This window comes from Lutra lutra, chromosome 1, assembly GCF_902655055.1.
Source record: "Lutra lutra chromosome 1, mLutLut1.2, whole genome shotgun sequence".
Classification (NCBI taxonomy): domain Eukaryota; kingdom Metazoa; phylum Chordata; class Mammalia; order Carnivora; family Mustelidae; genus Lutra; species Lutra lutra.
Genome location: NC_062278.1, coordinates 43320709 through 43335903, shown reverse-complemented (window position 1 = coordinate 43335903; position 15195 = coordinate 43320709). Strand labels below are relative to the sequence as shown.

Below are 15195 nucleotides of genomic sequence, written 5' to 3'. Positions count from 1 at the left end.
GAACAACCATATAATTTACAAATTTTGATACTTTTGTCTAGGACCAATACTACCGTAGATAAATGCCCTGGAAACAAAAATTTTTTAAATGACATAAGGAGGGGCACCTGGGTGGCTCAGTGGGTTAAAGCCTCTTCCTTCGGCTCAGGTCATGATCTCAGGGTCCTGGGATCGAGCTCCACATCAGGCTTTCTGCTCTGCAGGGAGCCTGCTTCCTCCTCTCTCTCTCTGCCTGCCTCTCTGCCTGCTTGTAATCTCTGTCTGTCAAATAAATAGAAGTCTTTAATAATAAATGACATAAGGTATGCTCCATCTCACTAGAAATCAGAAAAACAATATGAAATATCTCTTACTTGACTATTATGGCATAAGTTAGAAAGCCAAGTACAGAAATTCTTAAGCTGTGTGGTGGAAACACACCTCTGGAGAGCCACTAAGTATGTGCCTATCTAATGATCCCACAATTCTTGAAACCCCTGGGTATCTATTTCTTATGCATGTACTAATGAGACACGCATGAAGATATCCATTGCAGTGCAACTTGTAGAGGTGGGACGTTGGGGGCATTCTAAGTATCTTTCATGGGTAGAGGGGATTATGAAAATGGTGGTTGGTTGCAATGGAGTAAAGTTTAGCAAGCAAAAAATTAGAAGCAATAACTTATATACAGCAGCATGGAGTGATCATAAACATAGTGCCTCCTTGCTCCCTGAATTTGGATGTACCCTGGGATAGTCTTGATCAGTAGACTCTGGAGGTGACAAAATGCCTCTTCATTGGTCTGGCAGTCTCTGCTTTCTTCCTCCTGGAAGCCAGCTGCCATGAAAGAAGTGCCACTTAGGACCAGCATGCTAAAAGAAACTCAACCACATCGAGAAGTCCTGACTTATGACTACATGGGAAGAGAGAGATGTCATCCATGTGAGTGAAAAGCCATCTGGCGGCGCCTGGATGGCTCAGTTGGTTAGGCAACTGCCTTTGGCTCAGAGTCTCAGGATTGAGCTCCATGGGGAGTCCGCTTCTCCCTCTGACCTACGCCCCTCTCATGCTCTCTCTCATGCTGTCTCTCTAAATAAATAAATAAGTAAAACCTTAAAAAAAAAAAAAAAAAAAAAAAAGAAAAGAAAAGCTGTCTGAGAGGTGGATCTTCCAATCTCAGCAGCCCTGGCTGACTCTATGTGTAACAGAGACAAACAGCCCAACTAAACCCTTTCTAATATTTGACCCACAGATTGTGAACAAAATGGAGGGATTACTTGAGGTTCTAATTTTGGGGGTTGTTACTCAGCAAAAGGTAATCAAAATACCATTTCTTTAGTAAGTTGTGATTAGCTGTACAATGAAATGATAGATAGAGATACAGATAAAAATAATGTTGTCTTCAGAGACTATAAAGAAATGTTGTTGACGCTAAATGTCTCCTACTTAAAGTATGTAAGTATTTATATGTTACTTCAGCTGTTTTTGCTGCCAGATTGCTAGATCTAATTTCACAGAGTTATAGTGAGAAGTTAAATGAAGTAAACCTACTTTGTAATATTGAGGCATTATACAAATATTATTATCTTAGTCTCTATACAACACTGAGAGAATTAGAAGTTGCCTGCAGCAGCTAGAAACACTAACTTAATCTGTTGACTTAATTATAGACACTTTTAAAGATTTTTAAAATTTATTTATTTGAAAGAGCAAGAGATCACAAGCAGGCAGAGAGGGAGGGGAAACAGGTCTGCTGGTGAGCAGAGAGCCCGATGTGGGGCTCGATTCCAGGACCCTGAGATCATGACCTGAACCAAAGGCAGAGGCTTAACCCACTGAGCCACTCAGGCGCCCCTAGACACTTTTAAATTAGACTCTGGCCTACAGATACAAGGGTAACTCTAGGTCTCTGCTGCAGAGGGAAGAGCATAGATTTGCCAATAAATTTTTCTGTTAATCTAAGATCTTTTTCATCTCTTGCTTTAAGATTCTTCTCCAAAAAGAAGCTTCCATAAACCATTTTATCATGATTCTGCATTTACTGTAATCTTGCTTGTAGAATATTTAAATTTTTAAAAATGTGGACAGAAACATTCAGGGATGACATTTTGAATGCCAATGCCAAGTCCTGTCAATCCCCAGGAAGATAAATATTCTATCACTTTGGATAATTTCTACCTTCACCATGATTTCAGAGGAAGTAAGTGTATCCACTCTAAAAAGACATTTGCTTGTGCTTACAGGTTGTCTTGGCTCTTTCCGAGCCGGGTTGTTCACTGCTGCACGTCAGTCCACTGAGGCTCACCCTGATCTGCGGAGCTGTGTCACTGGTAAACATCTCTACCATCTATTTAAAAAATGAACAAATAAATAAATCAAAGCAAAACCCTGCAAGTAAATAAAATATACCATGTAAATATAACTAATGTTTAAAATAAACAAATGAGCCCTAGAAGAGTTGTGTGCCCGGCAAGGAGATATTCTCAAAATCGTTTGAAAGAATGTTTGTTTGTTTTTTTTCCCCAAATGTAAATGCTGCTCTTTTACTCCAAATAAATATTCCATCTGATGTTTAATTTGAACAGTGTTCCTTGTTTACTAAGCTTTAGGCCATCAACTTCAGAATTTTATTCCTGACAGCTTTATTTTCGATGTTGTTGTGTAGTCATGTATAAAGTGGAGCCATGCTTATTCTTCTAAGTTTTGGCACCAATCCTATAAATGTGAAACATTAAAATATCACATTAGCCTTCTCCCTTTGAAGTTCATATAGCGCCTAGTGATAACTCTGGTAGATTATTTATGTCTAATTTCCCGGGTGAGAGTCAAAGACAAAAAGGTGAAATTGTAACATGTAAATTTGGATGTGTGTCTAGTGAATATTTTACATGTGACATTGGCATTATCTAAATACTCATGTATCTGAATTTTCTCTAACTTGAAGTCGGTTGTAATTATACAAGTAAAATAGTTTGCCTGAACATGTATATTTAATCCATACTTTATTTTTTAATTTACCAGAGGATATGAAAGTAATGTTTTTAAAAGATTTTATTTATTTATTTGTTAGAGAGAGAGAGAGAGAGGGAGTACAAGCAGGGGGAGCAGCAGGCAGAGGGAGAAGCAGGCTCCTCACTGAGCAGGGAACCCTATGAGGGACTCAATCCCTCAAACCCTGGGATCATGGCCTGAGCCACCCAGGTGTCCCGGATATAAAAATAATTTGATAATTTGCTGATTAGCTTGTCTTCTAGAATTTTAACTAATACCTGATTTATTGCCACTTTTCAAAAACTTGATTTTTTTAGAACATTTATTGAAAAATTTGGCAATTAGGTCTTGTTTAGTTTTAAAACTTTTTTTTTTTACATGTAACAGAAAATTCCTCAGGCTAATTTAAGCAAACAGGAATGTGTTGGAAGGAATTTGCAGAGTTAACTAGGAAGGCTTGAGAAACAGGTGTGGGGATGTGCAGGAACCCAGGGACCATTGCAGTGTCTAGTGAGGGAAGAGAGACCACAAATATACAACTGGGCATATCATTTAAGATGGTGGTAAAGTTCTGTAACATTTTATGAAGAAAATGGCCTTCCCCTAGGAATCACCAGTTCTCTGCTACCTATTGTCCAGTGTCTGGAAACTGTTGTTTTATGTCTTTTGAGCAGAGTTGTATTTATTTAAGGCAGGAAGATGAATCTAGTTCATGTTACTTCATCTTAACCCAAATTGGAAGTCCCAAATTCTTTTTTCTGTTGATACCGAGTAGTTTTATTTGTTCTGCCTACCACATTGAATTGTTTTAAGGATCAAATATGATAATTTATATGAAAAAATAACAAATTACATTTGTAAATTTATACTGTATATGTTGTATATTTGTATATATTTGCAAATATAAAAGTAGTTCCCTTTTACAAAACAATTATAAAGATTTATCTAATGGACTCACTTTTAAAAACAATTTTTATTTAAATTCCAATTAACCAACATACAAAACAATGAGTTTCAGGTGCACAGTCTAGTGATTTAACACCTACATACAACACCCAGTGCTCATCACAGCAAGTGCACCCCCTAATCCCCATGACCCATTCATTCTCCGCTCCCCCCGCCTCCCCTCTGCCAACCTTCAGCCCATCCTGCATGGTTAAGAGTTGGCCTGGTGGGACGCCTGAATGACTCAGTTGGTTCAGTGTCTGCTTTTGGCACCAGTCATGATCCTAGGGTCCTGGGATCAAGTCCCGCAATTCGGCCTCTTGCTCAGCGGGGAGCTTGCCCGCTGCTCTCCCTGCTTGTGCATGCGCTCTCTTTCTCTCTCTGAGAAATAAAGTCTTCAAGCAAAAAAAAAAAAAAAAAGCTGTCCTCTTGGTCTGTTTCTCTTTTTAGAAAAGAATGAAATCTTGCCATTTGTGACAATGTAGATGGAGCTAGAGAGTGTTATGCTGAGCAAGGTAGGTCAGTCAGAGAAAGACAAGTACTATGTGATTTCACTCATATGTGGAGTTTGGGAAACAAGGCTGATGATCATAGAGGGAAAAAAATATTGGACTCACTTTGCTATGAAGAAGTATTGTTTGAAGGAAGGAGTTATGATTTTTTTCATTGATTACAGGCTTCATGCACAGGATTTCTATTAAAGGGTACGTAGTTCTTTTTTTTTACCATGGCACGTGGCAAAAATTAAATAGCTGTCAATCTCCTTCAGCCATTCCAGACCAATGTAGTCCCCTGCCATGCAATGAGGATGGGTACAAAAGCTGCACAGATGGTCAAGCTACATTCACTTGCATCTGTAAACCAGGTTGGCAAGGAGACAAGTGTGAATATGGTATGTCTACTAAACCCACCTCACTCATCTGGATTGGCCTCCTAGAACGTTCTCCAGAGGCCTTATTGCTTTAAAAATAATTTATTTTTCCCTCCTTAGATATAAATGAATGCAAAGATCCCTCAAATGTAAATGGAGGTTGCAACCAGATATGTGATAATACACCTGGAAGTTACCACTGTTCCTGTAAAAGTGGGTTTTTTATGCTCTTAAATAAGAAGGACTGCAAAGGTAAGAGCAAGAAGGCATTTACTGTGTGAGAGCAAAGTTCAGTGAGTGGAATTTCCCCAGGAAATTCTTGGAACTCTCTGGTTGTAAGTGCTTATAACAAATACACATTATTACCCACCTTGAAGCCTTGTGATACTAGGGGACCACCTTTTAGTTTAATGTTTGTGGATTATTTTGTCATTTATAGAGTTTTTCATTGTTTTCTTGTTGTATTTTATTATTTGTTGAGTATTTTACTCTTTTGTTACTGTGTGTGTGTGTGTCTGTGTCTGTGTACGTTTGAATAAAGAATTTCATTAAAAGGTGATAAAGTGAAGTTTCAGTGCAGGTCCTTGCTTACTAGAGTCTTTGCAAAATCATTGTTTTTATTTTTTCCAGACATTCTAATATTATTTCCTTTTTACCATAAGATAAACACAGCTATACAGAGTAATCTATCATAATCCTTAATAACCTCTTCCACTGTATTTCATATTTCTTTGTTAGATATGCCTGTCGAATATCTAATACAAACCTTTCTTCTTACACCTTATTTCCTGTTGTGGTTTTGGGAAAGATGAACTATTTTCTTTCTCTTTATACATGTAAGATCCCATCATCGGTCATAACTTTTTTTTTCTTCAGATTTGAATAATCCCTGTCAGTTTAGCTTTTTCAATAAGTCATTTTACTAGTGTATTTCCTTTGTTTTTCATTGTCCTTATGTTTCCCTCCAATTTTGACTTTTTTCCCTCTGCCTATTGTCCTTTCTATTTGATTCTTTTAACTGCCACAATTAAAACTTCAAATATTTGTGCTATGTGTAGATGGCTAAAAATGAATTTTCCAGCCTGGAGTTAGGTTTTGCCTTTAGAAATTGGAAATAATTTTCTCCTCCCTCACTCCCTCCCTCTCTTCTTCCCTCTTTCCCTCCCTCTCTCCTTCCCTCCCTCCTTGTCCCTCTCCTTTTTGCTATGAGGTAGAAGAATAAAGTAAGTTAAATCACAAAGTGTTCCTGTTCAACTCTAGTCATATCTACTTTGGGAAATCCCCATATTGAATTCATATTGAAGGGATGTTCTATCCCTCACTGTACTGTAGTGTTTAGTATAGTATAATTTACTATAATATTGTTTAAAGTGCAGTTAAATGACTCTAAAGTGAACTGCATTAACTAACAATTTCTCCTAAACCATTACCAATTTGTGACCATACATCTTTCCTGTCTGCCTATTTGAAGGTGTGAAGTTTGAGGTTAGAAATTGAGAATACCACTACTGTTAAAACATATTATAGAAAACCATCATAATGCAGGATACCATATGCATTCTATAAGCAAATAATACCCATTCATACTTCTGCATTTAAATACTTGAATGGTCTGTTCTTCTAAAGAAGTTGTGACTTATATTTTTAATTAAAAGCTATTTAATTCTTATCCATTTATATACACATGTATATAAATTATTACAAAAAGTCCTTTTATACATAAGAATGTCCCTGATGACCATGACATATGTTCTTGTATACTTCATTTACACAGACTTTATCCATGAACTAGGTGATAGAAAAATATGTATACAACTATTACAATATGTTCTTTGCCAAGATGTGGATATTGCTTGAGATCAAGTTGCCAGTAATTGTCTACAAATGCAAGAATAAAACTTTTTGTCAGACATTAGATGTCAGTGTAGGGTAATAAAATCAATGTGCTATAACCTGAACTTATATGATTTAGATAGTTCTCTGCAGTATGCCTCAAACAAAATAATTTTAGTCATATGTTTTCACTTTCTTTTTTAAAATATGGCTTTTATAGCTCTTTTTTAAATGAATATTTTATTTAATGTAATTGGAGATTCACATGCCATTGTAAGAAATTATAGAAAGAGACCCATGTGCTCTTCTCAGTTTCCCCCAGAAGTAACATTTTATAAAACTGTCCTACAATATCACACCCAGGATATTGACATTGATACAGTCATGATATAGGATTCCCTTATACAGGAATTGATTCAGTTATTTCTGTTCATGCTTTTTTAAATAGAGTAATGTCTGAAATTTTGGTTATTAGTCTATGGAAAAATTAAACTCTCAATTTTATAGAGTAGAAAATATATTTTACATTCTGAACTTGTCTGTCTCCAGAGAGTACAGATGAGAACAGTTCACTAATAATTACATCTCCAGTGAACTATTTCTGCAATTTGTTTTTTCTCACAGATGCTTTCATCTAGTGACTAGTTGCAATTAGTATTTTGTTTCCTACTCTACCATGTAATATAATATACATGTTAATATAATATAATAAAATCAATAAATGCATCTGAAATTTCTGAATATTAATTTAACACTAAAATTTGTACTGGAATTCTATACATACTTAGAGACCTTCCTCTATTTTTTAAATTTGAATCACTCTTGAATACTTCAGTCAATAATAATAGTATGCAGATTTAGCTACTGTCCGTTTCCAAAGGAAAACATGGCTGATGAGTCACCTCATTTTTATTTTTTATATTTGTGATAAAACAGAGTGAATCCACTTCCAAGAACATATTTCAAAAACATGTATTTAGGGATATATATTAAGAATATGGTGAATCTTTTCTCCCATTTATTTGTGTAATGTAGCTTAATAGATAAGAAAATAACTAAAGTCCTTTCCTTTTACATAACTCTGAAGAACATAGCAACCATCAAATTCCCTATATGTTTGCATGAAGAAATCATGTTTAGTAAACTAAAACGTGATGATAGACTTAAAATTTTGTTATTCCCAGGCCACTCTATTGTCTCATTATATATATTAAACCAGATGCAGGAAACACAAATCAAGCATTCTTTGCTATTATCCTATGGTATGGGAGAAATATTTTTTTAATCTGTTGGTTTCATTTATAGATGTGGATGAATGTTCTGTAATGCCATACATTTGTGGCACAGCTGTGTGTAAGAACATCCCAGGAGACTTTGAATGTGAATGTGCTGAAGGCTACAGATACAATCCCGTACTAAAGGCTTGCGAAGGTAGAGTTGTGGTGGTGTCTATCATTGTTGATGGTGGAGAGGGTGGGTTTGAGCCTTGGTTTGAGATTAGAAGCATTGGTTCTGTTTGATGTCCACAATCAGATTTCCTAAGAAGGCAAGCTCCATATACAGCGTGGCGGATTGGGGAATCATTGGCTTCCTTCCAGAGTAAAAGTATCTAAGACGCATAGTCTTTAGGTTTAGTCTTATGCACTCTGTTTGTCCTCTAAGCTATGTATGAATTGGAGACCTCCCATGTGTGATAAAAGCAAAATAAACGTATCTTCACATCGTTAAAATAATGTTAAAAGATAAAAAGAATTTCAATCTGGAAGGAAAAACATACACATATAAAAGAAAGACAAGTTTAAAAATCACATGGATGTTACATGGATGGTTAGAAACCTTCAGTTTTATACCAAGCATTTTGATAATCTTCTGTGCATGTTTCTGTATGTCATTTATTCTTAAATAGGAAACGACATAGTTCTGTTATAATTAAATACATATAAAAAAATCTCATCATAAGGAAATGATAACTGAGCTCTAGAAATTTAAAAAGTATTGATGAGTACTGTCAGCACCTGTGGATTTGGGAGAGCCCTTTGGATTCATTTGGCCAAAGGAGTGCTGCCAGGTGTGCATGTAACATGGAAGTATTGGGGGGCTTTAAAAAAAAAATCATAGATATATGGAAATTATTTCATATCCTTTAAATCTTAAAAACTTCAAGATAAATTTAATATCATGACTAAAACTAACCAAATCAATAGTGATTTTTCTAATATTTCTATTATATACATATATTTATATGTATAAAATGTACCCTTTTAACTATTCTTAAGGGTACCGTTCAGTGGCTCTAATTACTTTCACATGGTTATGGAGCCACTGCTCTCTGTTTCCAGAAGTTTTGCATCATCCCAAACAGAACTCTGTAACCATTAAGCAATAAATTTCCCCTCCTCCCTCTCCCAAACTCTAAACTTTTTTCTGTCTCTATCTACTTTTTGGGAGATAACCTTTAATCTATTTTCTATCTTTATGAATTTGCCTAAATCAATAGTAATTTTAGAATAGTTTTTTTTTAATATATCTGCTCCTGTTGATATTTTGATGTTTTACATTCTATGCACTCACCAAAAAATATCCCCTCCATACAGCATTTCTGTTCTCACACAACTCCAGATAGAAATTACTATGGTAATATTCAGATTTGGTATTAGCCAACTTTATAAAGTATATTGTAGTTTTATTCAATAAAACACAGGTTTTTTGAAAAAGATGTATATATGACACATATTCATATTACTTCAATTATCTGCAATTTAATTTTGATGCTAAGGAATCACCAATTTTCAGTTGTATTTTGAGGCATTTTATGGGGGAATTTGTATGCTAGTAATATATGCATTTATGTACTTGTAAATTTACCAAGACTGGAGGATGCATGCTTTGGAAATATCAAGGATCTCATGTAGCTCTGAAGTAGATTTACTGAAACATGTTATTACAATTTTTCAAAGATGATTTTCTCAAAATATGGGCAAGGACAGGGCTGTATAGATTTCACAATATGGGAGGTAATAGCGCAGTGAGGTTTGTTTTTCTTTTTTAAGTGATAAGAAATAAAGATACATCCTCAAATTTGTTGTCACTGTTAATCACTGCATTATGGAATGTCAAATGTTCTTGATATTATGTAATACCTGATTATATTAACCTTCAGTTAAAAGGGATTTTTTTCCCCCTTCCCCTCTCTTCCCAATCCCCTTCTCTTCTCCACTCCTCTCCTCTCCCTTCCTTACCCCTCCCTTTCTTTTCTTCAAAGCAAATACTTGGGAGGCAGTCTCAATGGAATTCATTTAGTTAGAAATGACAGTTACCTTGAGACTCTCAGTCTTTTTTCCTTCAAATTCAAAAACTGGAAAATTAGCATAGTTGTTATATTTTTATTAATTATTTATTACTGAAAGTTATACATTAAATTTGTTATTTCACTTGTGTAAATGATAGAAATTACACTTGTCACTCATTTAAATTTCCATGCCAAGTGTTGAAATGTGATTTCATGGCAGAGAGATTTCTCTTACTAAGAATCTAGTATCCTGATTATCTTTTATCTATCTATCTATTTAATTTATTTGGGAGAGGGAGTGAGTGAGTGCAAGAAGGGGGAGGGGCACAGGGAGAGGGAGAAAAATCTAACCAGACTCAGCGCTGAGTGTGGTGCCTGGTGTGGGGCTTGATCTCAAAGAGATCATTATCTGAGCTGAAATAGAGTCAGATGGTCAACTGACTGAACTACTGGCACCTCTATTATCATTGATTATCTTATGCTAATATTGGAATACTCCTATTGGATTGAACGTTTGGAAGATATTAAGATCTATGTTCCCTTTTACCCCAGATGTGGACGAATGCTCTGAGAACATATGTGCTCAACTTTGTGTCAACTACCCTGGAGGTTACTCTTGTTATTGTGATGGGAAAAAAGGATTCAAACTTGCCCAAGATCACAAGAGCTGTGAGGTAACATTTTGCAATGCTAAACTTACCATCTCTTCTAAAATGAGAAACTGGGGTACATATTTCCACATAGCTGAGATAAGTCAGGAAAATACAGATGTTCTTTTTAAAGAAACGATGTATTTTTTTTTAAAGATTTTATTTATTTATTTGACAGAGAGAGATCACAAGCAGGCAGAGAGGCAGGCAGAGAGACAGGAGGAAGCAGGCTCCCCGCTGAGCAGAGAGCCCGATGCGGGACTCGATCCCAGGACTCCGAGATCATGACCTGAGCCGAAGGCAGCGGCTTAACCCACTGAGCCACCCAGGCGCCCCGAAACGATGTATTTTTAAAAAAAGATTTATTTATTTATTTTGAGAGAGAGAGAGACAGAGAGAGAGGGAAAGAGAATTTCAAGCAGACTCCCCAGTGAGCATGGAGTCCCACGAGGGACTCCCATCTGATGACCCTGAGATCATGACCTGAGTCAAAATCAAGAGTCAGATGCTTAACCAGGCACCCCAGGAAAAATACAGATGTTCTATAATAATTGCTATAGTCTAGCAGGCAATGAGTCACAGTCCAATTACTAATTTTGGTCATGTAAGCTATAAATATTGGGTATAATTAGTGACTAGGTTTAAAAAAACTATGCAGGGTCATAGTTCACAAAGTGCTCATCTGTATAGGCTGTACGTTTACAAAATACAATGAGTATATTTATTTAAAAAATTAAGAAAAGCTGAGGTTTATACTTCTCTTTCTGAGAAAAAAAGTCTTACAGAGAAACCTTAGCAGAAACATTTTCCTCAGTGTACTTTTCTTTATCCCACTCTGACAAGTTTGATTGTTCTTTGGCTTGTCAGTACTTGCAAGAGTGCTCATAAAATCTCGTGTGGAAATAACTGTCAAATTAGAATTTAGTGGGGTTTAAGTACATCAAAATTTAGAGAGATCAATTTTGTTCATCTGTATCTCTCAAACTTGCTTTTAGTTACTTGGATTTAATTGACCCAAGAATTGAATGTTGGGGGTAGTTTTTCCTTCATTGAAATAAATAGGTCAACATCTGAAGCTCTTTTTCTGTGTATAAGGATCATATGTTAGTGATTCTTAGTCCCACTCTTGCACTCCTTTTCACAAGTGAAGGTAAAATGTTACAGGATTATGAGGCAGAGTAAAACAAAACAAAACACAACAAAAAACCCACCTTAAATGGTGATTTAATCATGTGTGTTCGCATACCCCTGTATCCGTTACTAGCACTATACTGTGTATGTCCAAACATGTAACATTCAATAAATGCCACCTACTTGGTAAGGGAAGGGAAGGTGAGATACTTGGCATATGCAGTAACTTCGACTGTACTTAATTGCATGCCATGCTCTGTGGATGTCTATTTTGTAATTTAATCTTTTATTATTTTAGTATTTGTAGTAGTAACACATCACCATCTACCCTGGAATAGATTTATTGAAATTCTAAGAGGAAATGAGATGTTGTTTCTGGACCTTGATTTAATACAGTGTCAGGTACACAGATCGCCCCTTGAGTATCCCTATATGTGCCCAAGAACTTATCCCTAAAAAGCTTTCTGTTTTAATGTTTGCTTTTATTCTTAGAAAAAAAAATACTTGATATTAAATTTAATGACCCTGAGTCAAATTTTTTGTCAATTCCCTGGATACTAACATGGTATCTTAATTTATATTTATCCCATGTAGGTTTTCCAGCATTTCCTTTGATCCAGGCAGGCTGCGTCTGAGAACCTGGGAAGGTGGGGTGGGGGAATTCCCACAGGAACAGCCAAGAGGTTCCTTGGCTTCCCACAGGATAGAAATCAAATTCGTGCCAGGGAAAGTGAAAGTGGAGTTTACTGAATAGTGTGAATAACAGAGTATAGCAGACAGAGTGTCTGGGGGACTTGGAAAGGAAAAGAGAATGGGTCTCTTCATTATTTAAGGCTAGGGATTTATATTGGAAAGGGGTCCAGGGTGTGTGTTCCTTCAGGAATCCAGCGTAGGGTCTGATCAAAGGCAAGCGATGGGTGAGTAATAGGTATTATTTTATAAATCATCGAAGGTAGGGGGTGTTGATGCCAGTGTCAGCTGAGGTTTGTTCAAAGCTAAGGTCCTGTAACATGTTTGGGATCCAGGTCTTCTTAGATGTTATCAGATGTTTGGGGCCTAGGACAGAACTCAGAGAATTATTAACTTTCTTGCTCCCCTCTACTCCCTGGAGTGGGAGCATAGCTTCTTTGGCTTTTACGCAGATGTGAGGTGAAATATAGAACATGAGTAAATAGGGCTGAGCAAGAAAACAGCAGAAATGGAGTCTTTCTAAAATAGAGTCCCTCGAGCTTCCCTACCTCACCTTCGTTATCTAGATGATACATTTTTGCTCAGAAAATTTTTCTTTTTTTAAAAGCAAGCAGGCCCTGTCTTTTTTTTTTTTTTAAATATTTTATTTATTTATTTGACAGAGATCACAAGCAGGCAGAGAGGCAGGCAGAGAGAGGAAGGGAAGCAGGCTCCCTGCTGAGCAGAGAGTCCGATGTGGGGCTTGATCCCAGGACCCTGGGATCATGACCGGAGTCAAAGGCAGAGGCTTTAACCCACTGAGCCACCCAGGTGCCCCAGAAAATTTTTCTTAATAAACGAATGAATGAATGTATGAGGTGCTACTTATTGGTATATTAATTTTCCCATGATTTCTGACTCCAAAATTTTTTTCTGATGTAATTCTTAGAAGGTATCAGAGCTGCAGTTAATTAGGAGATATGTATTGTTACTAGAAGAAAAAGGTTGTGTTTTGGGCTGAGATTTGCAAAGGAAATAGTAAGGACAAAAATACAAGCCACATATATTGCGCAAGACTTTTTAAAAACATGTGTCCTGAGAAGTTATACTGATGGACTATATAAGGAAGTAAAAGATGTTGCTTTATTACCAAGGGTGTTCTTAATTTAATTAACGTATCAGAGAGGATACATTTGACAAGACCATTAGGAAGCAGAGAAAGGAATGCCTAACCTGACACAAACAGCAAGCAATAACCTATGCATTTTGTTTCTTTGTTTTGTTTCCTTTTTTTCAGGCTGTTCCAGTGTGCCTTCCTTTGAACCTTGACAAAAATTATGAATTACTTTACTTGGCAGAGCAATTTGTAGGCGTGGCTTTATATTTAAAATTTCGTTTGCCGGAAATCACCAGGTGAGGTACCAATGTCAGTGATAATCTCTAGAGGTAAGCAGGTAAGGACAGAAGTTTAGTGACCAAAAAAGGTTTGAAATGTATGTAATTGCATTTCCAATTAGATAATTTAGGGATATTATCAATCAGATGATTTGAGGAGCCCTAAAGTTGATTTACCCCTTCACACATGTTTATTGTCATGCTAGAAATCATTTGGGTCATTCTAGGCTGACCTTCCCCAGTGATCATTTTACCTTAATACATCCTTCTTCCTTTTCTAGTGAATACATATGTACTAAGAAGTTGGGAAAGTAGATTTAATATATTTGAGAAATTTCCATTCTTCTTCATATGTGTTATAAAAACTAAATAATGAGAAAGTACTCAAAGTATTGCTTTTAGAATATAGTTATATTCATAATTATTAAAGACAATTCATAAGATAACTTAGGTGGTACTTTAAAGAAACATATCACATGATTTTAATTGACTGAGTATCTTTTCTGTTATTCCTACAGTTAGGTTGCTTGTAGGAAAAGAATAGTTGCTTGTACTTTAGGGTCATGATTCTATTTTAATTACCAAATTTTCTCAGAGTCATACATGGTTGGAGCTAGAAAAAAGAAATTGGAATTTTGTTGGAAAAGTGGAAAGGAAGTGTATTTGTGACTGATTTATAGAATCCATATTTTAAAATATTTTAATTAGATAAGCATACCTACATACAATTTAATTCATTAGATATATGAATGATTATTCATAAAATAATTCAACTAAATTCATAGACATCGCATCATTAAGGAACTTTGAACTATATTCTAAAAGTCACTGATACAGTTGTGCTCCTTCAGTACTCTTAACCACCAGGACCCGATTTTCCCTTTTAACATCTCAGAGCAAATAATATTGTCTAGTGACAGAGACTGGAAACAACATTTCCTTTGCAAAAAGAATAATGAGGTTGAGAAAGAAAAAGGTTAATTTTTGCATAGTTAGGCATGTTCAGGGAGATTCAGTTCTGACAACTCACAATAGTTTGAGCTCTAACATTGGATCAAATAGGCCAAATAATGATTTTATTTTCAAGATTTATTTGTTCCTTATTTACTTAGTTTAAGCTTTTTATTGAAGTATATGTACATATACAGAAATACACACGTACCTTAAGTGTACAGCTTGATGAATTTTTTATAAACTGCCACCTGGTAAGTAAGCAACACAAAGAATTGTCAGTGCTTTGTTGCTTTTTCCCCCCACTTTTTGCAAATTCCTTCAGCTCTGTTTTCAATGATCAAATCTTTATCCTATCCTAAAGTTAACAAATTCACTCATCCTTTTCATTCTACAAAATTTCAGAAAAAAGAATGAATTGTTCCCCAATGTTTGCTGATATATTCCAGACAGAAAGATACGTAACACAACTCTGTGTATTACTGGGTTAG

The 15195-nt window shown here is 35.8% G+C and overlaps 1 protein-coding gene across 1 annotated transcript in view; it reads left to right on the top strand.

Moving 5' to 3' along the window:
- PROS1 (protein S) overlaps window positions 1-15195 on the top strand; it is a 66582-nt gene that overhangs the window by 32272 nt on the left and 19115 nt on the right. The window contains exons 4-9 of the mRNA XM_047722455.1: window positions 2223-2309; window positions 4685-4807; window positions 4907-5038; window positions 7925-8050; window positions 10461-10582; window positions 13656-13771. Coding sequence (XP_047578411.1) covers window positions 2223-2309; window positions 4685-4807; window positions 4907-5038; window positions 7925-8050; window positions 10461-10582; window positions 13656-13771 — 706 coding nt within the window. The remainder of the gene's footprint in view (window positions 1-2222; window positions 2310-4684; window positions 4808-4906; window positions 5039-7924; window positions 8051-10460; window positions 10583-13655; window positions 13772-15195) is intronic.